Here is a 26,530-nt window from a genome sequence, read left to right as displayed (position 1 = left end):
ACGAAACCCTAGCAGTTTGGTACCATGAATTTGATTATTTTCTTACTGGATCCACATGGATCAGTTACTGCAGCAGTTAAAACCTTTGTTTGTGTCAGGCCCCTGTGGACCCGGATAACTAGGGATTTTTTATGTATTAGCGTGCGTACAGTGTCGCGCTGTATAATATCAGGGTTCGAATCGATGCAGCTCACAGCGGTATTTGCAGTGTACGGTCTAGTACTGTATCCCGGTTTGACAGGAGTTTTGTCACGGTCCACTGAACGCCGAATGCTCGTGAAACTTTTCAGTTTTTAGGATGCTGCCATTATTCGCCGATTGTTAAAACGACTGTGGTTTTGTGTAGAAGCTACACCTTGATGACAGCCATCGAATACTGATGAAAAAGGTATTAAAACTGACGCCGCATTTACTTTTGTGTATTGATTGAATTGAATTTTATTCCGCATCGCATGCATGGTATTTCTAATTTCATCTTCGTAAACGACACCCACTCCCCTGTTTGAAATCGAAATGGTGGTTCGTGATTAGGCGTATTTATTTAACTTTAACCTAGATTTAGTAAAAATTGTAATTCCTCGCTCGACCCGGCAGAGATGAATTTTAGAGTTAGTTATGCTGCGACTGCAGTTCAGGCTGAAGTTGGCTGGTGTGCCCAGAATTGCAAATAGGATCTTGATTGATTGCACAGGTATATTGCCTGATGACACCGTGTGATATAGAACTATAGTCCTTGGCTGTGTGTAATTGATACTAAGTGCCATCCATGAGGAAAGAAAGGCATCTTAGTAAATAAACTGCTGTCTTCTTTAGCCATTTACTTATTCAATGTATGTCAATCATACCTTGGAAAATGATCTAAATGTTTTACATTATTTGTAGGTCATGCCGGGCTGGATTGTAAACTGGTCCATAGCCGGATTGAGTCTATCCCTACTTTACAGATGTATTTATGTGTAAAACTGGAATTCCTGACATCTGCCACATCTTCATTCACAGTATGTCATCATTACTAGATACAATGGATTTCTGACAAGTGCAAAGGTAATTTCACCACAATAGATTGAGGGAGGCCAGCTGGTCATTCCGAGATTTGGGTTTAAATCCACCATTTCCTTCTTAACTTTATTGCCTCTGGAAATATTCTTTGGAAGCTCGAATCCCTTCTGAATGCTATTGTTGATTTGTCGGATTTTATACCAACATCGGAACAATTCAACCTGCCAGGGAAAGACATCCTCGAATTTGTTATAAATGGGTGGATGTGGTCTTGTGGGAGGCACACTTCTGGCTGATGAGGCAAACAAAGGATCACTCTTAAGAGAACAATAATTTGTCTCTCCCTGTGATTATTTATTGCACATTGTGTAATAATTACCCATGTAGTGAATAGCAAGCATGTGTCAAACGGTGGATAGTTCAGTTATATGAGTACTACTACACTGTGTACAGTTAACACAATCCCAGCAGGTCTAGCTGACTACACTTGTTTATAATTAACAAGTCTGGGTTATTTTAGAGGATCCACTTGTTTTTATCAGTTCACAAAGTTTCAGGTAAGTCTCGCGTGTTTAATATATTGTTCTATTTAAGATTATTGGGAATTTTTTTCTTGTCAAGATTTCGATTAACCCTAATTTCACAAAAATAGCCTCTGTATTTACGATGAATCTCTTAAACGTTCCAAAATTATACTGAATACTTAATCAATCCGAATTTTGGACTAATTTAATAACGAGATTGCATCTGCTGGGTTTTTGCAATTTGTGTCATAATTTATTCATGTTTGGTTTTACAGTGCAGTGTTTCAGTGTACACTCCACTGTACTGCACTGTTGCACTGTTAGAGCTTCGATAGGAACTCTATTTGTTTTATACCGGCTATACTTCAACTATCGGCATACAGACGTTTTGCAATTTAACTTGTCAGCTTCAAAAAGGGTAAAGCTATTCAAATATTAATTCAAAAACATCTAAGTCTATTCTATATCGATTGACACTGTCTCGGTCGGCTGTGGCTACAATTCGCGCGTTCAGAGACATTGAAAAATACAATTTTATTCAACATTCGCATGAGGCTTGTGAATTTCTATGAAAGACTTTTTTCAGTAATTCCAACAAACCTTATCAGGAAGTAAACGTCTGAATATGCATAATATGTACATATTATGTTTTGGGCAATTATGTAAAATTTCTCGTGAAATTACGTGCAATGAAATTGTCGATTGATGTTGGTATTGTTTCGAGAATGAGGGCTGAAATTGTACTTGAAATGTGCTTTGAACGATTGCGATGAAATATAGGGCAACTTTATTGCTAATAAAACAACGTTATATGATCTCCTCGGGAAGAGCTTATTAAACTGTGTAATAGAATCTAGGGTATTGTACAGGATGCATTGACAAGTGCAGCGGAGCCACCATCATATTTTCTTTTGTCTGATCAGTCATGATTACAATATAATACACGACTGTGTGTGTATGAATGAATGAATGAATAATAGTTTAATCTGTGTCTATAAATTAAACACAGATACATCCTGTGAGTCAACTCAGTTAAGTGTGGGCCTCAATGCTCGTAAGATCACAGATTTCGTGCTCTTCCATCGACTTTGAAATAACTCGAACAGGATCCGCCGTTGTTCCGAACAAGTAGGTTTTCAATTCATTTCAATAGGCCTAGAGTATGAACTTTCTCTCTTCTGACACGTCTATCTATCTTTTCTCATGTTTGGTAATCTCTAATTTTGAAAAAAAAAGCAATGACAGACATTCAGCTAGTAAGTCAATGAAATTATCTTTTAAGAATTAGGCTTAAACAATCTAATTAAGCTTTAACGAATTATTCTTTAAAATCAGGATAATTCAGGCGAACCATAACAGACCTGGCAGCTATAGAAATGAACCGATTTCAAATTTTATTGCAGTTTACAAAAGTGACCTGGCCGATTAGTAGTGACAGGGTATCCGCGTTATATTGTGCAAGTCATTTTAAGACAGTTTAAATTTGAATTTGCAATATATGTATTGCTTGTCTGTGACAGAATGTCTCAATGTCTATAGAAACCAAGATCTGAGTGTGTGATTTTAGCTGTAATATTTATCTCATTAGTAATGAATAACTGACCTGATTGAAATACACTGTGTAAATAAACACTTTGTGTATTGTTATTGTAAATTCTTTATTCATTTGAACAATTAACTCAGTGTTTGAAATGTTTTTATAATAGATTTCTATCAGACACTGCTGACATTTTATTCATTCTGCATCAAAGGTATAAGCTACGATTAACTTGGAGTTAAGAAACTTTTTCAATTTCTACGCTGGTAGGTTCTGTACGCAGTTTGAGCCCTTGGAAAAGTCAAATATCCTGAACCCATCCAGAGGTTCATAGATCAATAGTTATATTGAATAATTCCTAATGATATGGGGTAATTGGAAATTCTATTTTTCATCAAAAGTGTTTTTTTATGTATCAATAGATGTATCATGTGATTTCTACAGATTTCATTTGAAATAGACTATTGCGCTGGTATTCCCTTTTCTGTTGTGGCCATTGCCAATCTCAATGAGATTTTCTGAAATAAGCTTGCGGAATTTGAGGCGCAAACCTCAGATTTCTTAATTCAATTTGAGATATCGAAAACAAATTCTAACAAATGTCAAGGATGATCGATGTTTGTCAGACATTAGGTACCGGTTAAATGACAAACTTTTGAAAACTAAAACATTCATGACGTAGTTTTTTGTGCAGGGTCTTTGAACTGAGATCCTTTTACAGGTTTTTTTTTTTACAAAGATTTATACCGGTAGACACGAGAAGTTTTCTTTATAATTTTAGTGAATGCATTGAATAGAATTCTAGGAAATTTACTTCGATATTATGTTTCCGGAACTTTTGTTTAGATGAGGAACCGAACAACGTATTTGTGAAGGTTTTTGATCCGTGTAAAATCGCGTGTTTACGTTTCAGATTCGTTCGAATAAATCCGCTATGATTCAAAGCCGATTGACCCGTTTAATTTCTAAAACACGTATTGTTGTTATATTTGCAGAGAAGCCATAGCGCAGTGACGACCGCCCCGAGGACTTGTTTACTTATAAACCTAGCCATTTGCAACACGAAAAACAGACATTCAACTTATGATTGCACGTGATCGTTATGGTGGTATTATACGACAATGGCTCTCACCAGCAGGACTTTAACGCTACACAGCGGTGTTAATATAGCGTCAAGACAACCCGATGTACTAGTGAGTTATTCTACTGCGATAAATACGGAACGTATGTTCTCGGAAGTGTCAACCGCCGGGACGACGTCGGCGGCAGAGACCTTGAAATCGTCACTAGGGGGCATTACTGTCGCATCCGAATCGGGAACCGCTCAACGAATTCGCTCGGATACGGAGCGCTCCGAATCGAGCGTCGCGAGTATTAGTAGCGATAGCGATGGTATCGTTAGAGTGTTCGTCACCGAAGATATGCAAGGTCCGAGCGCTGCTAATCCTACAGGGGGCGCTGTAAATATGACGCAACCGAGGAGCGGTACCAGTGGAACGGATGATCCGGCGACTAGTCACGAAAACCACCTTCGCGTCGAAACATCGAATCTGAATCCCGGACGATATATACCGCGAAACGGGGAATCGACATCGTCATCGCAGCAGCAACAACATTTACCGGACATTCTCAACTCGCATCTTCCACCTGCGTACGAATCGCTATCGTGCGCGCGTTCCGCACGACAATCGAGACGCGATCGCGGCGCAGGAATCTCGATACGAATGCCGGAGGGTCGATTCGTACGGAGGAATCGGCGTCGTCGTTCGTCGACCGTCGTCGATGAAAACGCCGCGCAATGCAAGTGTAATAGCTGTCTAGCGTGTATTACGACTATGACGTATTTTAAATGGGTTTTAGTTTTACTATCTGTGCTCGGATTGTGTTGTATCGTAACAGGAATTATCCTCGGTGCTCTTCATATGACTGGTTCTAGTTACCTAAGTCTGTCTCTCATGTTCATCGGTAAGTCATCTATATTCATTCTTGATTATTCATTTCTCAGATATGCTATTGGCCACGTTTTTCTTTAAATCTTACTTAGCTTCGCTTCAGACTTAATCAATATGGGATTCATGAAAAATGAATTGATTTCTAACCTAAAAGTTTCTGCGTTCACCTGCAAATGGTGGGAGAATATGTCCACCCTGCTCAATGTGACTCCATGATTTAGTGGTTCAGTCGGTCCACAGTTCCAGTCTCAGTGCACGCAATGTTCGACTATTGGTACTTGAATTCAGCTTAGCCTCAACTATAGTCTCATCCATAGAACTGGAGCTAGAATTTGTTTTAAGATCAATATTGCTTAGATAATTAATATGAATGTTTCTAATAGATTCATTAATTGCAGGTTTGGGTGTAATGTTAGTAATAGTGGTGATCGTCGCGTGGCGCTGTACCCCGGCCGGACACGAACCCTGTCATCTACTCTTCGGACTCGGCAGTTATTCCATGTCGTCTCATCAACCTTCCTCCTCATCATCATCATCATCTCGCCATCGTAGTAGACAGGATACCAATATTCCACAATGGCACGGTGGTAAGTTCCTTCCTGAACTATGTCTCCGTACACGTGCAATTCTCATGCGTAAATTATTATTTGATTTGTTCCTTTATTTACTTAACATGAGAATCTTGAACTAGAAAGTAGTATATATTATAGTGCATATTCTTACATGTAGCTACACTTGTATTTAGTTACGGTGAAATTTCTAATTCATGATCTATTTAAGTATCTGTTAAGCTTCTAGGGTAAATTCAGGCTGAAGAGAGAACGAGTTAAGCCTTTTATGGGCGAATTAATTCAAACCATTCATAAGTCTGGAAATATAAAGTGATAATAGCGAAAAATAGTATAAAGTCTGATAATGTTTCCTTGAGCTAGTAGTTATAAACTAATAGCAGTTTAACATAAGCTAATAGCTCAAGGAAAAAATTCTGAGGTCTTTATATTATTTTCCGTTATTATTGTAGGATTATCTGTATCTTATTAATGGTAAAACCTTGAAATGAGAAATTCCAATTACAATTGATTAAATGTGTTAGCTATCATATTTTCAGGTATGCTTTATCCTGAATGTGCTCACAGACAACCCCCGCCGTCGTATACAGTATCTATGCAACAGTACGAACGTCAACTACAAGCTCGACTCGAAAATAACGCGATCCCCGCTGACAGTCTACCGAGTTCTCCACCGCCGACGTACCGGTCACGAGCCGGAACGATGAGGCCCGGTTTACATATCACATTCCCTCAACTCACCGGTGATTACCCGAACTCTCGACCTCCGACTTATCGATCGCATATCAGTAACACGGGAACGTTACACCGGCCGTCGGTGATCGTGCAGACGAATGAAGCCGTCTGCGGAGGTCACGGACCGATCAGTCTTCAGCCGACCGTCACCGTTGATACTTCGCTTTTCGTTCAAACGACCGGAACTGAATCGGACGTTTCTCGGCGCGCTGCATCGCAACCGAACCGCGGCGGATTATCCCGACAACAGAATCAGCCGGAATCATCGTCATCATCGCAGGCGATCGATACGCCGAATAGCACGGTCGCTTCGGTTCATACGATACCGGCTTCGAGCGGTGAACAGTATTTCGGAACGGCCGAGCGCGACGCCGTCGAATGCTTCGATAGCGTGCTCGCCGAATCGTGGCGCGATATCAACGGAGAACGCCCTCTACTGACCGATGAGGAAAACGCAGCTCGATCGGGTAGAAACGATGAAGGCGGCGTCGACAATTTAGCGTCGGATACGAGCAACGAAGATAATCCAACTGAAGTGACTGTCGCTGATGTTAGTATTGAAATAAGCGATGCGGTAATGCTTTAGTACAGTGTCCATACGACTCCTTGATTACTGAAATAACTCCTTTAATATGAGCTAAATACCTAAAACTCCGAAAGGAGAAATATGCTATTCATAGGGATATTTTTTGTCCTGTAAGCGGTTACCGAATTAGAAACAGAATTCAGTAATAAAAGGATATAATCTTGCTTACAAAACCACCGAATTAACAGTTTACCAAGATAAACATTACCGATTTAGGAGGATTCTGCAGTGATCGGGATGTAAGTCATGCTGACGCTTCCTCAAAATTTGGAAATTTCTCCTTTGAAACTCCTTAGGCCTATATCCAGGAATGACTGATCTGTAGTAGTGACACCTTGGGGTAATCAGACTGAAGATTACACTCCGAGGTGACACGAAGTACTCTTTTCTTAATGCATTTTACTTTAACAGTTCCATCACGATTAAATCAAGTGTTGGATTTCTTGTGTGTGGATTAAATTGATATGTTTTTGTACGTAGAGAATGTTGCTTTAAACATTTTCATCAGTGATATTATTATACTGTACTTAACAAATCTCTGCTGTAAAAAAGGGCTTGAAATTAGTTGAATAGTTCATGAATCTTCCATTAAAATCTATATCTATGACAACCAGGTACTTCGTAAAGTTTTTTGGAGCATTTATCACCGGTTATTTAGCAGTCACAATGCCGCACTAGTTTTCGCACGCTGATATGTATTTCCCGGAGTCACTATGTAGTGTATACATGTACATATATCATGTATGGTGTAATTGAAAATTGAATGCCTCTGTGTGAAATTCAATAAATCATAGCGTTCTATGACGCCGGTCTATTTTTAAGAATGTCTCGAATAAACGTGTATTATGTGAATGACTGTATCAGGTATATGTGGTATATGCTATTGTGTAATGAATGTTACGTATTGTAAGGATTTTCGTATTGTAAGGATTTTCGAATCCCGTTTGATCCGATGAATACTGACAGTTCTTTAAACATCTGTTTTTATTTTGTGCAGTTAAGTATATGAGTGATACAGTGAGCGATGATCTCCTATGAAGAGCTACGAAATCGTTTTAGAGTCCATGGTGCTACAAATTTGGAATACTTCGAATAATTGAATAAATAATATCAGATTGACGTAGAATGAACTCGTTTTTCACTCTGCATTAACTAAATCCTATGAATGGATTGAATTAGTTTTGAGTTATCATTGCTACGTGTATTCTAAGAAACACCAACTCTGTATAGATGTAAAACATTACTGCACAAAATGTGTTTGTTTTAGATTTAAAGTTGACAATAAAACTACTAAAACAACGAAACAGTTTACATACTTCACGCATCATTGCAACACAATAGTATTTACTGTTTAAATAGCTGACTGTCCTATCCGGGTGCAAATGAGTGATGATTGTATTGATATGTAAAATATTCATACTGCGCTGTATGCAGAGCGTTACTGAGGTGATTGAATATCTTTAATTACTTCGTCAAGCACCGTCTACAACTCCCCTCCCCCTCCCCTAATTCTGTATGGCACTCGTGTGTAAAACACTTGATTGTGCTCGCTAAATGAAAATTGTTTCCGAGTTGTTGACAGTGGAGAGCAACTCATTTTTCGTCATGTGTCAAAATCTTGATTGTGAAAAATCCTCGAAAGTTCGTCTCGAGTCGAGAGTGGTTTGTGTTTATTTCCGAGCTATATTTGATCTAGCTCTTTTGTTGAGATGAAACAATGGTAGTTTTTATTCAAAATGATTTACATTTTACAGCACCCATTTTAAGAATGATATCGGGACCCACTTCACTACTCATTCTATTATGAACGTCTTGTTGTTTCATCCTCTACAATTTGATTTTATGTGAAAAACTGAAAATGATTTTTATACAGAACTGATGCAAATTTTTAATCATTTTTGTGCAAATGTTTTGCAATCAGTCATTAATGCAACTATTCCATTAAGATTTTGTATATCGTAATAAAGTGTTGTCGTATTAATTACTTAATTATATCATGTTGAAATTCATTCCAAACTGTATTATGCAAAAAAATACATCATATAAATAAATACTATGTATAGAATATATTTTCTATGTAAGTAAAATTTCTTATTATTTTTGTATATTAAACTGTGCAATAACGTTTGTATGCAAGAGGGTGTAATAAAATGAATGGTCGATGAAAATTTAAAAAGATTCTGTTCTTGTTTTTATCCATAACTTCCTTGAATTTGTGAAGTTCCCTTCTCTCCGATGTTACTGTTGAAGGCTTGATCTGTCAGGTGAATTAACTACGTGGATATCGCCGTGTCTGTGTTAGACACAGATTCGAACCAGGGACAGTAAGAATTCGATGGGTCTGATTATATAAAGTTAAAGGCCAACAATTTAGTAGTTTTTTAACTGGTTGAGTCCCCCCTGGTCGCACGGCTCTATTAGCCCATTTCTCGTAGAAAGTCTGCGAGACATGAAGGAGAGAAATGAAGTCAAACACACTGGATTTTCCCAGATGAATATTTCAGACTCTGGGATTATTGCTCATTGACCTTTTTCGTAATTGGTAGACTAACATGACTGGGTCCAGTAACTACGTTAATGCTTCAGTCTCTCAAGATAATGGTTACTTGCAGTACGCCAATTGCAGGACGTCATAAAACTGTTAATTAATACGATGGATATAGAATAGTTAATTAGATTTGTCATGTACTGCGTCCATAACATATGAAAGTATTCTGAACCCGATTATCAGGACATCATAAAGTACATATATAATCTACGTATTCTCAGGGTCTGACAAACTCACGTTTGGCTTTTTTAAAAGGAAACTTCCCGATTGAAGTAATTTTGAATGAAATAATTTGCCTATATCAGCTGTTCATTAAAATATTTGTATCCCAATCAGTGTAGTTCGGGACGTTTTGGATATTTTGAGAAATGTATCAATTGATACATTGTATTACATTATAAGGTGATATTTGATACAGGAAATTATTCGATGTAGTATAATTTCTGAATACTACATGAGGGCACCAGTAGATCCTTCACAACAAGGATTCGGTTGCATTCAGTCGATGTAAATGGAAATCTCTCATTTGGCACCAATTATGACTATCGTATTATCTATTCAAATATCTCTCTCTATCAATATTGTCGCTGTTTGATCTTTGGTCATCACAATAATCTGGTATCAGGTGATTATATTGCAGAGTGAGATGAGAAGAAATTGACCGGCGCGGTGAAAGAATTTTCTCAACATGTGGTAAATATGGACAATAATCTATTACCCCATATATCCCCGTTTTCCGGTATTGGTCGCGCATCTCAAGATCTTTAATAGAGCCTACAATAGAACTTTAACATTCGTCAAGGACGGCAGCTGCTAATACTTCAAGAAATGAATGAAATTTTGTTGATTAATGTGTTCGTAATTTTGCAAGGAAATGTCAGTGTGATCTCATGACTATTCACAGAAATCGAATCCAACATGATGAAATCAGAGGATTACCGAACTTTATGGTTTTTTTCTGGATCAATCTTGCTTTGTCTGAAGGTGATGTTTGCGTATTCCAAATTCAGATAGAGAATACGTTTGAACTGAAGGTTTTGGACTTCTAAAGAAGTCATTGATTTGGGACCCACTTAAACCAAGAAAGATAAAGCCTACACTTAGTTTCCTTTGACGAGTGGATAGTGGTGTGTCTAATTCGAATGCATTAAATATTCTAATCCTGCGTAATTGGAGAATGTTCACCGAGGCATTGAGAAAAGTTGAATCGTAAATTGTCGTTGTCTTTTGCTTAATCCCGAAATAATTACACCGTATATTTGTTAAATACAAACACGTGTATTATGTAACAATATCGTTGATGAAGGGCTTCTTTTGAAAAGGTATCTGCGTCAAAGCGAACAACAATTCCTGGTGGTCAAAACAAATTACCTTCTAATACCTGAATAGTAATTCTCTTTCCCGTTATATCAGGATTAGATGCATGGATGCTACTCGGCCTAATTGCGAATTTCCTGTCTTGGAGATTTATCCTTCTAAATGCTAATCCGAATATAAGGGCTTAGATTTCGTTAAGTTGTCAACGTAAATTACGCGATGTATACAGTTAATTGACTCCGCTCAAGATGGACATTTTGGGACCGTAAAAATGTGTCCAAATTGATGAGTGATAAACGAGATGGATATCATGTTTTCATAAAGAGTGTCACAGAAATATTTCAACGAACATAGATCTGTGCGAGTGTTTGAATTTATCCAAGTTCATCGAATCCGACTCGGCGAGCGGAGTTTTACTGGTAGACATCAAAGGCATATTGATTCATGTTAATTGTATATTGCATGTGGTACGTAGTAGTAAGGCTTAAGCAAAAGTATAAGCACTTTTCAGAACTTTTGCGGAAAAATTAGTTGAATCCATGATCGACATGTAGAACTGCGCCATAAATTGACACCTTTGGTGATTTAATGATTTAATTTTTTCCCTCTTAACGAAAATCAAAAATATACGAAAAAGATTGAGAATCATTTCTATTTAGGATATTTTCAAAGTCTTAATTAACAAACGGAATAATTTCATTAAAGCACGAGGCGCTTCAGTGAAATAGCCTGGTCAGATCTCGACCGTCTAGTGCTGCCCCTCGGTATAACGATAGCGGATAAAACGTGAACTAACATAATACTCGCGTAACATCTTCGACGATTTTAGTTCAGAGAAATTCCGCTATCGTTATTGATAGGGGCAGCACTGAACGGCTGAGATCTAACAGGGCTTCGCAGTTCTACTGTGGCATGTAAGGAATATTCATACTTTTCTAAATCAAATTTCATTCACCATTCAACACTTATAAAGCTTTATTTAAGAGAAATCTGCTTTTTAAAACGATTTTCAAACTATCCATAGAAGTCTTTTATTAGCGAATGTATAAGCGGCCGACGATTGAGGTCTCACATGCCACAGGAAGAATTTATAGCGAATTGAACTTTATTCTCAAAGGCTTTAGCCATTTGATAAATCAATCAATATTCTACTAATATAGTAGTTTGCACAGTTCCTTCATCAACCTATAAATTTCCATCCGTGTACTAGGATATGTTAATTCACCAGGGATTTGAAGCCAAGTCTATTTTGTTCCAGCCAGTGCACAGCCTAGATCAAAGTCTCGCACGAAAAAAAAAACCAGAAAATTATGAAATCAACAATTTATGAAAAAAAAACAACTATATAATTTATTTTTGTGATTTATATTATTTACAATCTCGATAACAATTCGAAGTAGCTTGTAATCAGTGACTTCAGTACAACTAAACTAACTGATATTACAACAGATAGGTGAAATACTGTAATTCTTTGCTTCCTAAGTTGAGAACTTTGAGATCAGTATTAATAAGATTTAAGGCAGCTAAAAGCATTCCAAGCTAACGCACATGACGACAGCTGAATGTTTTCAGAGCAAAGAAAATATTAGGGGATGTGGGAAGTTTAGCTCACGAAGTACTGGAGAAACTGAAGACTCATACAACAAGTTACAATCTGCATTTTATTAGAAAACCTTTCAGCTGTGAAAATAGCTCTTTCCTATCTCTCTATCTTTACTACTGCGTATTTTCTGTATGCAGCGTTTCTTAAAAAGAAATATATTCACAGGTTAAACATTAAAAATTCTTACAACAATATTTACTTTGATGTAAAATCTTGATACGAAATCATATATCTTAATACATGTACACAGTGTACACTCTTGGCGAACAGATATCCGACTTGGCATGACAAAAGATATCTTTCCCATAAAAAATGCCACGACAGATTCAGCCAGTCCATGGATTATTGGTTATACGCATACACCCAGAATCATACGTTTATACAATGTCATTAATTATTCATATACAAATTACATCGGAGAATTTGATTCAGATTTTGACATAAATCGGATGAATGATCCGAATTGGAGCTTACTAACTTGACAGCAGTTTGCTAAATTGCATTCTAAACAGTTGCCATGGTAAGCTCGCTTACACGAAACCTTCGCGATGGCGCTTATAGCTTTCTCAGAATACGACACATCGTCATTAAAACCATCACATTTTTAAAGATCAATGGTTGCTTTTAAAGTTATTTAGAGCCAATGCGGAGGAGATCTGAGAAGATTTTTTTCGAAGTAATGAGCTATTCATCAATCGACATGCTGGTGTTGATGTTCTTGCCACAATAATTGCACTTTGTGCCACAGTTGCATCCCAGAATTTGACTTCGCAATCATAATTGAACTAAACGCTATGACAAACGCCCACGATAAAATGAGTAAATAGTTCGTGTCCTCCGTTGGTACCGATGACAATGGTCCGATGTAGTCGGCTTCTGTAATATTCACTTCCGACGCGTTAAAACCTGAAAATAGGAGATAGAAAATTTAAAATATCCACGAATGTCAAAATATGAGTATAAAAACAATCTAGAGACATGTTCACAGGTAAAACCATTTTTGAGACAGAACATTCCCGAGATAAGCCCATAGAATAGATTTATCACATTTCAGGGGTAGACCTATGGAAATTTGGCATTTCTTCGCTCAATCAAGCAGCTATGCCCAAAGGCTGCGAGTGGGGTTCCCCTTGGCCTTTTTTCGAAAAATCTCTGAGGAATATACTGGAAGAAGATGCAATTTCCGAGAGGATGAGTGCCAAGTTTACAGATTTTAACGGTCTGTCGTCACAAAAAGGGGAACCCAGCAGCCTGTAAATAGCCACTACGACGGAGATCTGGCTGCCCAAGTATTGATTGAAATAAGGTGCCAGACTAGAAAATATTTTCCAGCATTACAGATGAAATGTTTTGCAACAGTGTTGGAATTGTATACGTATTATACAAGTGTTTGTCTTATGTCTGAATCAAGTGAGAACTACATAACACTAGAAATACAAAATATTTGCCTTAGATATTTTTTAATCCCTTGTTACGATGAAATGGATATTTTTTCGGAATAAGTGGTTTTTGTATGGTGGTAGTGATTTCGTACAGTAAACAGACTACGTTAGCTGTAAACGTTCTTAGTACATTGAATAATACCGAGAACAAATTTTGCCATGAAAATCAGAGTAGCAACCAGATTTAAGTCATTCATTTCGGCCTCGGGTAAAAACCTCATCCACCAGAATTCTCCAGAGGACTTAGTATTGCTTGAGTTGTATTTTCCCATGATATCGGATATTCCAAGTATATCGTATAACGTTTGACAGGAGATATATTTTGAGCAATCAGTTAATGTAAGATCTGAAGGCTTACTATACAGCATTTATCATTTCAAACTAATCATCAGTTGACAAGCAATCGCCAATTAGACTAGAATTTCCGCATGAATCAAAAACGATTTCCAATCCCCGTCAATGAAGCATATTGTATCATTTACCACCAGAAAATACGAGTGGGTGCTTCAGTTTTTTCATTTTAATGAAATTGGGTTTAATCTACTGCGTGGTAAGTGTTTTATGAAAATAATTCTGCGGCCTACACACAAATGAAACGTCTCATGGCGGTAGGTTAAACAGACGCGGTCGACAAAAGCAGTCGCCCATCGAGATGAAATAGTAGAAATATATCGACGTCTCCTCCTCTCCGGAAATCAATGGTTTTATCCACGTCTCATCGCGACGTTTAATGTCAGTCGTACGAGAGACTATCATTCACCGATAGAAATGACATCATTTTCTGTAGCGATAGAAAATGAATAACGAATACGAAAGCATGACATTTACAGTCGTAGAGCGAAATGTCAAAACACGCCCACAACGCGATCATACCCGCACACTCACAGTACACATACATTCCCATACGAAAATCAAAAATTTATCTAATCAAGCGGGTTTTTCCGATTTAATTGCTTGATGATCTTTTCACACTAATTATTCTCAATTATCTTAGACATGAAAATCTAGATGAAAGCAATTTGTCGAAAGAGCAAATGAATAATAATAGGAGAGAAAATGTCACAGATTTTCACGATGAAAGTAACGAATGTTAAATGTTTTTCCGCATTAATAAAACACCTAAAACAACAATAACGAGACAGCTGTAAATATTCCGATGGCCGAGCTGACATTTTCCCACTATTTGTGTAAAGCAAATGAAACTAAAGTTTACTTTTTAAAAAGTTTTACTTCCGCCTGATAGTTGTGTAACTGTTTATTCTAATGTTTGCTGGTTCATCTCAAATTTTTAACTCCGCGGGGTGATAATCCTGGATGTTTTCTATTTTGTCATCGACATCTAGAATCCAAGTGGAGAGGCTTTATGTTTTACATATATAATATATTAGTAATACTATGAATGGCTTTTGAAGGCTCTGGAGCCTTTTTCGTCGAAACACTACGATATATGTATTGTTCAAGGAGGCCCTCAAGCAGTTCAAGAAAGTACCAGGACAATTTAAATTGCTCAAATGTCCTTAATATTTTTCCTCCATATTGGATATGGTTTAAGATTTAAAAGTAACAGACTGATTACTCGCGCTGGTGACACCTACGGATTACGATCCTAACAAGAGACCTGTCACAAATTCTTTGTCATCCTCGTTTTTTTTCTGTCTAGGAAATCAGCAGCTGAATCATTCCCTCGTTCGCGAACTAAGTCGAGAGCTGTTGAGTATGAACAAATATCGAGTACGTGTTCACTTGGTTTATTTCTGAAGAGGGAGATGCCGGGATCTACTCTACACTTCATTTTAGTATTCTATACGTCCTTTAACCGATGAAATAAAATCGCATTTTCAATGAAGTTTCGGTCGAAAATAAAAAACAGATGAACGAAGTTAAAGGCAGTTGGCAGAGACGGCGTTAGTTTATGGACCTCTGGAAGTATGTTTCATCGCTGGTAGAACACGCAAACTCCATATATCTGCGTCTACACAAACATACACTTCCGTATTGACAGCCGAACGAGACATACCGAAAAAACAACACAGAAAATGACGAAACCTTGAAAAACTACAGTCGAATATCTCCTTATGACGAGTGACTTAATGATCCATCGGGGAAAGTAAATGTGCTTGAGAAACTGATTAATGGTGTAGTGCACTTGCTAGTTCATAAATTTTACAGCAGGACAGCCACCATTCATTCATTCAGTTGATTTGTTAGTGGGATGTTACGCGGCTAGACGAGGAACTTACAGCAGCCTCCGACGACTTGAGTTGTGTTTACGAAAAATGATGATGATGATGATGATTTCACCGCAACCGCAACAAAATGTATGAAAATGACAACAGTAGGAGTCGTGGTGGTTCAGACAGCTCAGGAATTACAACATATTGAGACTAAAACTAGCAGGATTTCAAGACGACGGAGAATAGTTGAGAAGATTAAACTCGTACGTAAAACCGAGTGAGTTCTCGATATAAAAAATGGCTTGAAAACGTGTCATGAGATTCAAAGTTAAAGTGTTCACACTTTTATGTTTGAGCGTTGTGGTAACGTTCTTCTACGCGCTGGTGAGTAACCTTCAAACATTCGGCGAAATCGACGAAATAAAACGAATTCAGAGACCGCCAGAAAGCGCCGCAGCGATCGCTAAACTCAAATATTCCCGTCATTTCATAAAACCTTTGAGTATCGAGGAAAGTTTGAAAGTTGTTGGTGATTTGGATGCGATAAACGAACGTATGGAAGGTATGGCGACGTATCAGGCGCCGCGACCACCAATCGATTATTATCAGAAACCGATGCAATATCAACTGCCGATTGTTTCGATAAATTTAAACGCTTTGAGATCGAGAAATGAGTTGTTCATGCGACGAGCGGAGATCGCCTACGGGAACGCGCGAAGTCAACTGAGATCTAACGAAAATTTCGCCGGCGCGCAAAGAGTATCGGGCAATGTTGCGAGATCTCGGCAGCAACGGGTCAAATTATGGGACGGAGCGAAATATCGAGCGAGTCCCGAATCGCGAAATACCGGCCCGAAGAGGCATTAAAACGGAGACTATATGGTCCAGATCAAATCGGCCCGCAACAGAGTATATTCTGCCTTAATTCACAAGTTAATCACTCACTCGTTACTACATAGCGGTCATGCTGCTGAGGCAAAATGGGTGAGTCACTCCAAGAACCAGTTAGTAACAAAATAATTTTACCCATGCTAAAATTGCGGGCCTGGTCCGACATTTTTGGTCAGCAGGCACGAACTGGCACGGGGCAGAAGACGTACGCGTCGTGATGACGCCGACATACACGACGATATTCAACATCTTGAAGAATCAATTAATTCTACAAGGAGTAAATCCAGTGTTCACATAACATTCAATAAGACTGTTCGCTTCGATGTGATTGTATTCGAGTTGAATTACAATCGTTTCAGCAATAAATCAATACTGACCACACATAGAATAGATAGTAATAACATTTTCTGTGTTTAAGTCGTGAGGATATGTTTCTTAATGTAGCCAACTATTTGTTTTTTGTAACTTGTCATGTGTCAGTATTTCGAGAAATTTAAATAAATGCAAAGACTCTTAAGTTACATAGGCGTTACTTAAACTATATTATCATATCCATATATTCATCTTTTACGAATCAAATGTTATCCAAAATCCAGACATCCGCTAACAGAACTTGATAAAAAAAGGTAAAATAGCAGTGGTCGAACTTACCGGTAACATTAGCCACATACGAGATGAGAGTGGCTAAACTACGTTCAGTGCCGTTAAATCTACTGACAGGTCTACCGTTGCTAAATAGTAAGATGTTTGGAACAGCGATCGTACCGAATCGAGCATTCAAACTGAAATAACATACCAAAAATAAATCGAATTGAATCATTCATTCATTTCAACAGAAAAAATACAGACACCAAACTTAACAATACAATCCAAGTGGCAACTTATTTCATTGTACACATGTATTATTTTCTGTAGGACGTTGTAGGGCCAGAAGATATCTCAACAAATACCCCTTCCTAGCGGTCATTGATTTTATTTCTATTAATCGTCTGACAGAAAAACCAATAGGGTATCTGCTTAACTGTAGAAACCGAGGATTCCTCTTTGATCCCCAGGTGTCGCTAGTGTGCATTCAGACTCATCTAGCCGGATATCTTGGTGGCACAAGTCATCATTGACCCACGAAGTCCCCTGGCATTATTCTATTCTCTAATGATACACTGGACCCAGTTCCACAGTTGTGAGTTAGAGTTAACTCTGAGTTAGTTCATTTTCAATGAGTCAAATTTTAACGCGGAACTGTGGAACTGGACCCTGATCATTATCCTGATACAAATACAGTATGTCCCCTGGCATTATTCTATCCTCTAATGATACACTGATCATTATCCTGATACAAGTACAGTAGTTTTGATTCTGATGGATAGATGTCACTTCCTCTCTACGTGACTAAGAAGGTTATATTTCTATTTGCGAGAATTACACAATTCGCGACCTTACACGTGCCATGTAATGATTAAATGTGCTGAAATATCACGTTTCCACATGATTCAATTATAGCTAATTAAGATGAATTGCAGTCCAGATAGCCTATAGAACAACGCTCCATGAACAAATGAGCCAAGATGGGAAAAATATTCAAAACCATTTTAACCTTTTCTTTTTTCGATAACTACTACAATTATTCATGCACATTAACAGCCTCTCGGATCCGCTGGAATTGGTTGCTGGCAGTACAAAGATTGCACGAAAATTGTACGACTAGCAGTGATTGAAAATTATATAAATGCTTAGTAATATGGATTCAAGACAATCGATCAAAAACTTCATAAGGATGGGGTAGCAAGGCGAAAAAGTGTACCAGGTTTCATGGAAATATGGTTAAGGAGAAAAAATGTGACACGAATAAAGTTGACGCCGGACGGATGGACAACGATGGCTCATCCTCCCAACCCTGCAGCATCAACCGCGCAGCCGAGCATAACATTCACATGGAGGTGTCATATATTCATGCGTAAAACAAACTAATTCTATATTCAATATTCATTTTGTAAATCTGATATTTATTGATATAAATTATTCAGGAAGTAAATGAAATTACTAAAAAAGACTTAAAAGCATGAAAATCAAGATTAAACCCCAATTCATTAATCACCTGCCCCGACACTCACCTGCTGAAATAAAAAGCATCGATCGCAAACAGTTCCATTTGTGGAAAGCTCCGCGCTAATGCGTTATAAGCTGGAGCCGTTCGGGCGCAGAATATACACCACGGCGCGTAAAACATCACCAGAAAACAATTACCGGCCGTTTCATTCTTAAGTTGAAGTTTTTCCTGTAAAACCGTACTATTGACGACGCGTACAGCTATCGTTCGATTGACGGCGTTCGTCAGATTTCTCGCGTGACACACGATGCGTCTTTGTTTTTCGTTTCTTTTCGTGTACGTTAAATTATTGACGGCTTCGGTGGAATTGACGCTAGTCGCGTTAGAAACGGGTTTCTCCTGCGACGCGGTTTCGACTCCCGGACGCGAACTGTTGTTTTCTGACGCGGTCGTATTTTGCAGTTCTTGTAACAATTCGAAAAGATATTCCTTGTAAGAATTCAAATTGTCTAACGCTATTTTTGTAAGTTGATGTAATGATTGTTGGAATGTACTCGATGTATTCTCCTCTTCTTCATCATCGTCAGTCTCTTGTGTCGTCGATGAATCGTCTGAGTTTTCTGTAACTTGCCCCGCAACATTTTCCTTGCCTTCATCAAAATCTGTTATAGGTCTATCATTAACCGTATCTTTTTCATTAATTTCAAGAGTTTCACTCAATAACGTCGATGGTTTCTCTCCAAAAGTGATAACTGTACACGTAACTAAAAATAGAAAAAACGTGGTCGTCATTAAGAAGTGGATATTATGCCGTATTAGAGGTTGTCAGACCTTAGTCAGGTATAAGTCAAATATAGTGCACGAATAATGTGGTTAGGTCAGGAATATCTGGGAATCATCATCGAGTTGATAGATAAGACTGTTGTGCATTGGACGGTGTATAGTTTGTGGGGATTAATGCCTGAAACGAACAAGAACATAACCGTGTAAGTTACAACGTACGTTGGATCATTTGCCTTGGGCCTCAGGGTGATTTTAATTGCAGTCAATTGAATTTCGTAGGTAATTTACAGTATTCGATTTAGTTAGCTCCTTTTTTATACACAGCTACAGGGATACTGGTATCACTCATCCACTATGTCAACATCGTAGTAAGGCTTGTTACTTGTATTTGAAGTTTTTGGTTGGGGGTGAACTGTAATTTAGACCATCCAGTATCCCTGGTACTCTACATACAAAAAGAAAGTACCATGGATACTGGATGATCTAAGCTACAGTTTACCCCAAACTTCCAAAACGAGCCCCCGTGTAGGCTGTGACTGAATCATGTTTGAAGTGAATATGAACGAATGAATTTTTGGTGTGTCCCGAGCGAGGTCCTTTTTTAACCCTGACAACCGTAACAGGTTAAGGTCGTAAATATAAGAGGAGCCTCTTCAGATAATGTATCTATTTTACTGTCAAACTGACACATTAAGACCTACAAGTGAAAAATATGATGATCAACGTGTACATTTTCAGCGCCGATTTATTTTCGATGGAGGCCGCCATCTTTGCTTTGGTTTTCCTTTATTAGAAAGAGGGCAGCACCGGACGGATTCGCACGTCAATTAAATTCAAGCCAAACTTTATTCAGTAAAAACCGGTGCATCGGTTTCTGTCGCGGCGGTAGCATTCTCCTGAGAGAAATCCCGCAAATAATAACCAATTTTGAGTCCGGCATTGGACTATGAGTTTATTCGATGTTTCGGCTATATTCTAATAGTCTCTTCAAGTCAGGAATAGTTCTCGGACTTTATATCTTGTTTCATTATTCTCTTTATGGTGGTCACAGTTAGTTGGAGAAAAACAGCACGTTTGGGCCTCCAGAATGTCTCTAGTCTAGAAAACGCCCAAGAAGAGTTTTATGCTGATCTTATCGCGCAACCGGTAGAATGCACGTCGCCGAGTATGACACCGTGGTCGTCGTGCGATTTCAAATTTTGGAAGGCAGTTACTCGGGAGTCGTGACAGGCTGGTGGGCCAGGTACCAACGCCATTGCAAATCGGTGCAAATGAGTGTGAAGTTCTTCCTGCGAAGAGATGTTTGTCTTCCACGTGTTACGGCCATCGGAAAGGAAATAAATCGCCGCCCGTGTTTTGCAAAAAGCAACTACCCCGTACTTAAGCAGAAGCACTACCGCTTATTCTATCGATTCTTGTGCCATACTTTCGCTGATGACGGGTGACTCGCTCAGGAATCTCATCATCCGGCCCCCGCAATGTAATCAAGTGTCAATCTGATATTTATAGTCTGTAATTCGACCGGCTGGGAACAATGGTCTGCAGCGGTTTTGAGAAAAATTAGGTGACGAAAGGTTGGGAGATGCTCCCAGATGTTTTATCTTCCCATGAATATATGATTTGCCCATAACCGGCGAAGTAAACAAAATCATATTGGTGTTTCTGAGATACGTACCATGACCATAGACCGACTAATTACACAGACCATGATAAGTCAAATGATTAATCCAAGAGGGAACTATCATTCAGATAATAGTGTAAGAAAGCCATGTATCTTGTCTCCGATCGTAATTTATGGTCACATGGAATTTCCTACACGTGCAACAGGTGTGGTTTATGAATGAAAAGGACATTTTAGCCACCCACACATTTAATTTTCGTTCATAATTCATTTGCGACTATTGTTACGAATAGGCGTAGGCTAGTGAAACCTGTAACTGATTACAGACACTTGTATTTGATTAGTTATTTTGAAAAGACGATGTCTAAGACAATGCAAACCACCAGTATATATTAATAGTTCTCATAGTATATCATTATTTGCCATCAAAGAATTGGCCTATATTAAGACAGCCTCAACGCACCTCTCTAAATTGTTTTAATGAGGGTACCGATAAATAATATCCTATTCAAGTCTCATGGTTTTGTCTCAGTTTCTATGGAATGCGTTATTTCTTGTGGTTGAAAAATATCAGTGGTTTCTATAATATCCGTTGTTTCCAGAAACTTCATAGTGTCCCCGATTGTACTGTGATGTGGATGGCAACATCAGGGCTGTGGATTCAGACTCATCGGATGAGGAGCCGCTCGGTGTTTCAATTGTGTTGATGTCGATCCATAGTTGAAAGAAAGTCGGCGACGTTACGGGGGATCTACACGTCTATGGTATGACCGATGAGAGGAATTCGTGACAAGATGAATAAGATGGTGATTGCAGACAATATTCCTGGAAACATCAAAATCGATGATAGTCATCTGTATCTGCTGCCGACACAGAGTGGATCATAACTGCCATCATTAACGATAGGAGGTAACCAAACGAGACCATACCAGATGACAGCCGAGCTTCATTAGACCATGCTGCTTTTCGCTTCCATTCAGCCTTATACAGCGGGTGCCATTTTACGAGTAATTTCCGATCGGAAATTCAATTTCAAATTGCAAGGACCAGCAGTACTTGAATGTAATTATGAAAAAAATGCCCTCGATTCCTGGAATCAATCCGTGAAAAATTACAGCGGAACAGTCACGCATGATAAAAGTTTTTATGAGATGTTTCATAACGGTTAAGCAAAAGTTCAGAACAAGAATGATTTATTTATTACGTCAATACCCACTATGAAGGCATGTAAGTGAGAATTATGCTAACAACTGCCTGTCTTCCTGCGACATTTTCAACGGGCGTACATAATGCACTAACCCGTTTTCACGCTATTAATAGAATACTGATGACGAGTTTAGATTAGTAACCAGATATATACATTCGACACTTCGTGAAAATTGATACGCGTGTACGCAATAGACAGCTCATAAATCGATACGAGGGAGATGTTCCTCTATTTTCGGCCAGGCCAAATGTGAGTACCTGGAGGGAACACAGCGAGCAAAGGAAATATATCCATTTCTGTAACATGCATTGGATGCATCATAAAAGCGCAATTGAAATTCAGGTTGAAGATGTACTATAAATGTGTAGAAATTTATTATATGCAGAAATGCTTATCTTTTCAGGGATTATATCTCATTCGTTGAGATGGGAGGACTTTTCTATTCTACTCAAATTATCCCGTTAATCAATAACGGTCTACCATCAATTAATCCCATGACTCGTTTATGCTATGCTATAACATAGAATTTTTCATCTTCCCATCATCCAAATAGTATCATTCCATCATTCTCAATGTTCCTTCTTTTCATAATTGCATTTGTTATCTGCTCCAGGGCCTCGGCTTGACAATCACATTATTATTTCCGAGGTCCTGATGATTGCCATGCGTTATACGTATACATTTTGTAACAATTCTGTATTTATATTTGTACCATGATAATCATCAAATAAATTAAATCAAATGTATTCAAGCAATAATCAGAAACCAAGGCAACGGCGGCAACATATATAAAACATCGTTTTCACAAAAAGTCAAAGAGGAAAGTTTTCAGTAAAAATATTCAAAATTCAATAGTGGTTTTGAGGGTTTTTGAGGGTCGACTCTGAGACTCAGATACATCTCTTTCTCTTCACTCCTTCACTTTTTTCTTTTCGAGGGACATATTTTACATGAACTATTTCTTAGTTTCTACATGCTCCTCAAAATCTAATTCTCTGTATTTTGCATCCATATCCATTGCTGTAAATGATATTTGATGTTTCAGTGATGTTTCGGCGATGTTTCAGTGGCTGGACAATATTCGATGGGCGCCTTGAAAAATCAGTGATGTTCCTGGGAAGATCTTGGTAATTTATGACTCCCTATGAAAGCGATCCCCTTACATTCATCGTGAGACGAATAATCCTCAAACATGCCCGCTTTTACGTCAACCGCTACGAAAACACATCAAAATACCTTTGACATTTCAAGAAAACCACCTGCGTTGTTAGTATCATTAAGACACATTTTTGAGTTTCACGGTTAGCGGTGATTTGGTTAGTCATATTCGCTGCAAATCTAAATATAGACGATTCAATTGAATGACGAGTGAGAATTTCGAGAGCGATGCATTTAGTAACGGTGGGGATGATAATATCGAAAGCTTCGATTTTCATTACAATAAATCTAAATTTAGACAATATGGACGTCACCCGTGACTCTTCGTGCGACTAATCGATGGCTCACTGTTAACACGAAGTAAACTTCCGTAGACTATTCACATGATGCATATAGATTTATACAACTAAGATTTGTCCAACGCGTAAGAGCTAGAGGTTTATCGACCGATTGATAAATTGATTATTCACTGAACTGTCGCTAGTTGACATTTCAACGAACGAGGAGTTCTAAATTTAATCTGTATCCTACTCTCTCGTTGTCGTGGTAGCAAATTCCATATTCAGCGAGAAAACCTATACTATTAGTACGATTAAGGCAGAATACATTACCTTACAGGGTATGATGACAAATTCTGAGTGAGAAGAAAGATCCGTCGATATTTGCAAATACCACGGAAAATATCGACTAAACGCTTTGTCCTTATATGACGAATACGACTTTTCGAGAAGCAGAAACTCATATATTATAATACTAAGTATAACTATATATTTTCAAAAATGTATGATACCATAATAAATATTTCATTACAACGTATTAAATGAATGACATCATTTTTGTTTAGTTCTAGGAAAATATAATCTGTAGTTAGTACGCTATCGAATGTATCAGTAGCTTTATACAATTCATTGATAGACATTGAATCAAACACGAATATTTCATGCGATCGACAAAAATACGATTATTTTCCAATTGAATATCAATTGAAATGGGAAACATTGATTCTAACAACAATCCATTTCTATCAAAGACGATCTTAACAAATATTGGCAATTTAGAATTTTCCCGCGATTATTAGCTTACAAAAATCATTTAAATCTATCACGTTTTGTATTTCTTTTCAAATATTCTAAAGCAACACATATAAAACATAGAAAAATAGCACATGATTTCAGATACATTTCAAAATTTCCCATTCAGTTATTCCCCGAATAACCCGAAAAAGTCTGACCCTTCGTCATGGTCCGCACTTTCAGTAAAAAAGTCTATCACATTTTCAGCTTGGCCGGAATGTCAAAACACCAACATCGAATATCCTCTCTTTTTGCAATCAACGTCAAAGTTCAAGAATTCAATCTTACAATTTATAACTTATAGTTATTTATGATTTCGAAAATAGCCATTCTTCCACCCTTTGCTCGCGAATACGTGGACTTAACTTCGTCTTCACCCCAAACGACTTCAGAGTGACCGAAAGTTCATTTTTTGATATCTTTTCGTGTACGATGAAATCTTCTAGGTCTTCGACACTTTGAGCTTTTGAATGATGAGTCCACGAATCGTCCAGATATTTATTCACTTCGAGTATTGAGCAGCGTTTTTCCACTTTCGATTCTAACATTCGACGGAATAGTCTGAGCAGTCGTAACGAGAATTGTTTCCATTGGATTGGAATTTTTACGGTTTTGCGTTTTTGCCACGTGTGAAATTCGACGAAATACGAATCATTTTGATCGGCGCGTTCCCAAGGAAAGTTCCCCGTCAGGGCGCAAAACATAAGAACCCCCGTCGACCAAACATCGAGAGTAGGTTCGATACAATATCGTTCATTTCGTACGGCCTCGCAAACCTCAGGTGGTGTGTATGGGATACAAGCACCGGACTTTTTCACCATAATTCCCGATTTTCGCGTCAAACCGAAATCCATCAGTTTTATTTTACTGCAATCTTTGTCGAAAACGAGAATGTTTTCAGGTTTGATATCTCTATGCACCAGTGATTTACTGTGCATGAAATCTAACGCCGACACCAACTGTCTTAGAACGTTTTTTACGATCACTTCCGGTAGGCCAGTTTTTGGAGGGATAACGTCAAACAAATCGCCGATTGGTGCTTTTTCTTGCGCAAAAACGTAATGTTCGCACGTTTCAAACAGTACATCATAAGTATTTACAATGGCGTTATGCGGAGACAAGTAATAACTGTATGTGAACTCACGCTGGAAATCCGTCAAAGAGACAGTAGCTTTCGGCAACATTTTCAGCGCCACTTCCGTACCGGTTTCTTTACACACGCATAGGACAACCTTTCCGTATGTTCCATTCCCTAAATCACGTATCATATCGTAATGATCATCGATGTGTATTTGTTGCAGTGTATCGGATATGCTGCTCCGCGGAGTTGAGTTACTACTCAGCGACATTGTCGTTTTTGCAGTATCGGTTGTGTGCTGGAGAGTAATCGCAGCAACCGTTCGTTCGCCGCTGCAAGATAATCAGATTTATCGAAAGAGCGCCTAGTTCCACCGGTTTATACCTTACCGTAGAGATGACGTCATTCAGCGCTCTTGAAGCACCGAAATGACGTCAGTGTCACGTGGGTTTACGATACCTGTTATGAGGCTGCATGACAAATCCTATCCGTGAAAACGCAAGATAAATCGATCCTGCTCTATAATTAGATAACCGGGGTAGGAATTCCAGCGAATCATCAATAACACCATACATTGAATTACCAGATATTCCGAAATCCAGGGGCCGATTGCTCAAAGGTTTTGTTTAACCCTCGAAATGTCATTAGAAAAATGCAACTTCGATATTTTGCCTTGTAAATTCAGA

The 26,530-nt window shown here is 38.2% G+C and overlaps 4 protein-coding genes across 5 annotated transcripts; 2 read left to right on the top strand and 2 right to left on the bottom strand.

The window, feature by feature from the left end:
• The first annotated feature begins 244 nt into the window (after positions 1 to 244).
• LOC141903590 (uncharacterized) lies at positions 245 to 8,907 on the top strand. Of its 2 annotated transcripts, XM_074791779.1 has the most exons (5): positions 245 to 388; positions 883 to 1,044; positions 4,056 to 5,025; positions 5,411 to 5,599; positions 6,121 to 8,907. In XM_074791779.1, the coding sequence occupies exons 3-5, from the start codon at positions 4,182 to 4,184 to the stop codon at positions 6,900 to 6,902; spliced, it is 1,815 nt and encodes a 604-aa protein (XP_074647880.1). In that variant the 5' UTR covers positions 245 to 388; positions 883 to 1,044; positions 4,056 to 4,181; the 3' UTR covers positions 6,903 to 8,907. The 2 variants fall into 2 exon arrangements, with proteins under 2 accessions (XP_074647880.1, XP_074647881.1); XM_074791780.1 differs by lacking the exons at positions 245 to 388; positions 883 to 1,044 and adding an exon at positions 2,519 to 2,651.
• Positions 8,908 to 12,131: 3,224 nt separating this feature from the next.
• On the bottom strand, positions 12,132 to 20,479 carry LOC141903585 (thioredoxin domain-containing protein 15-like). Its single transcript, XM_074791772.1, has 4 exons — positions 20,409 to 20,479; positions 18,989 to 19,688; positions 17,529 to 17,659; positions 12,132 to 13,276 (listed from the first exon to the last, which is right to left on the bottom strand). The coding sequence occupies exons 1-4, from the start codon at positions 20,473 to 20,475 to the stop codon at positions 13,062 to 13,064; spliced, it is 1,113 nt and encodes a 370-aa protein (XP_074647873.1). The 5' UTR covers positions 20,476 to 20,479; the 3' UTR covers positions 12,132 to 13,061.
• On the top strand, positions 15,736 to 17,316 carry LOC141903586 (uncharacterized). Its single transcript, XM_074791773.1, has 2 exons — positions 15,736 to 16,263; positions 16,343 to 17,316. Exons 1-2 carry the CDS (start codon positions 16,133 to 16,135, stop codon positions 16,851 to 16,853), a joined length of 642 nt encoding a protein of 213 aa, XP_074647874.1. The 5' UTR covers positions 15,736 to 16,132; the 3' UTR covers positions 16,854 to 17,316.
• A 4,190-nt stretch (positions 20,480 to 24,669) lies between the features above and the next one.
• Positions 24,670 to 26,115, bottom strand: LOC141904580 (serine/threonine-protein kinase SBK1-like). The gene has a single exon (XM_074793190.1). It carries the CDS (start codon positions 26,113 to 26,115, stop codon positions 25,075 to 25,077), a length of 1,041 nt encoding a protein of 346 aa, XP_074649291.1. The 3' UTR covers positions 24,670 to 25,074.
• Positions 26,116 to 26,530: the final 415 nt, after the last annotated feature.

The sequence above is a fragment of the Tubulanus polymorphus genome, chromosome 4 (assembly GCF_964204645.1).
Source record: "Tubulanus polymorphus chromosome 4, tnTubPoly1.2, whole genome shotgun sequence".
In the NCBI taxonomy this organism is placed as follows: domain Eukaryota; kingdom Metazoa; phylum Nemertea; class Palaeonemertea; order Tubulaniformes; family Tubulanidae; genus Tubulanus; species Tubulanus polymorphus.
The sequence above is the reverse complement of the archived record's forward strand: the minus strand, read 5'-3'. Positions and strand labels throughout refer to the sequence as shown.

Coding starts and splice junctions, on each gene's coding strand:
- LOC141903586 (XM_074791773.1), top strand. CDS start 16,133: ATGAAAATGACAACAGTAGGAGTCGTGGTGGTTCAGACAGCTCAGGAA. Junction 16,264..16,342: donor AAACTCGTACGTAAAACCGA/GTGAGTTCTCGA, acceptor TTTATGTTTGAG/CGTTGTGGTAACGTTCTTCT.
- LOC141904580 (XM_074793190.1), bottom strand. CDS start 26,115: ATGTCGCTGAGTAGTAACTCAACTCCGCGGAGCAGCATATCCGATACA.
- LOC141903585 (XM_074791772.1), bottom strand. CDS start 20,475: ATGGCGGCCTCCATCGAAAATAAATCGGCGCTGAAAATGTACACGTTG. Junction 19,689..20,408: donor GATCATCATATTTTTCACTT/GTAGGTCTTAAT, acceptor TTCTATTTTTAG/TTACGTGTACAGTTATCACT. Junction 13,277..17,528: donor GTATGTGGCTAATGTTACCG/GTAAGTTCGACC, acceptor TCCTATTTTCAG/GTTTTAACGCGTCGGAAGTG.
- LOC141903590 (XM_074791779.1), top strand. CDS start 4,182: ATGGCTCTCACCAGCAGGACTTTAACGCTACACAGCGGTGTTAATATA. Junction 5,026..5,410: donor TCTGTCTCTCATGTTCATCG/GTAAGTCATCTA, acceptor CATTAATTGCAG/GTTTGGGTGTAATGTTAGTA. Junction 5,600..6,120: donor TATTCCACAATGGCACGGTG/GTAAGTTCCTTC, acceptor TCATATTTTCAG/GTATGCTTTATCCTGAATGT.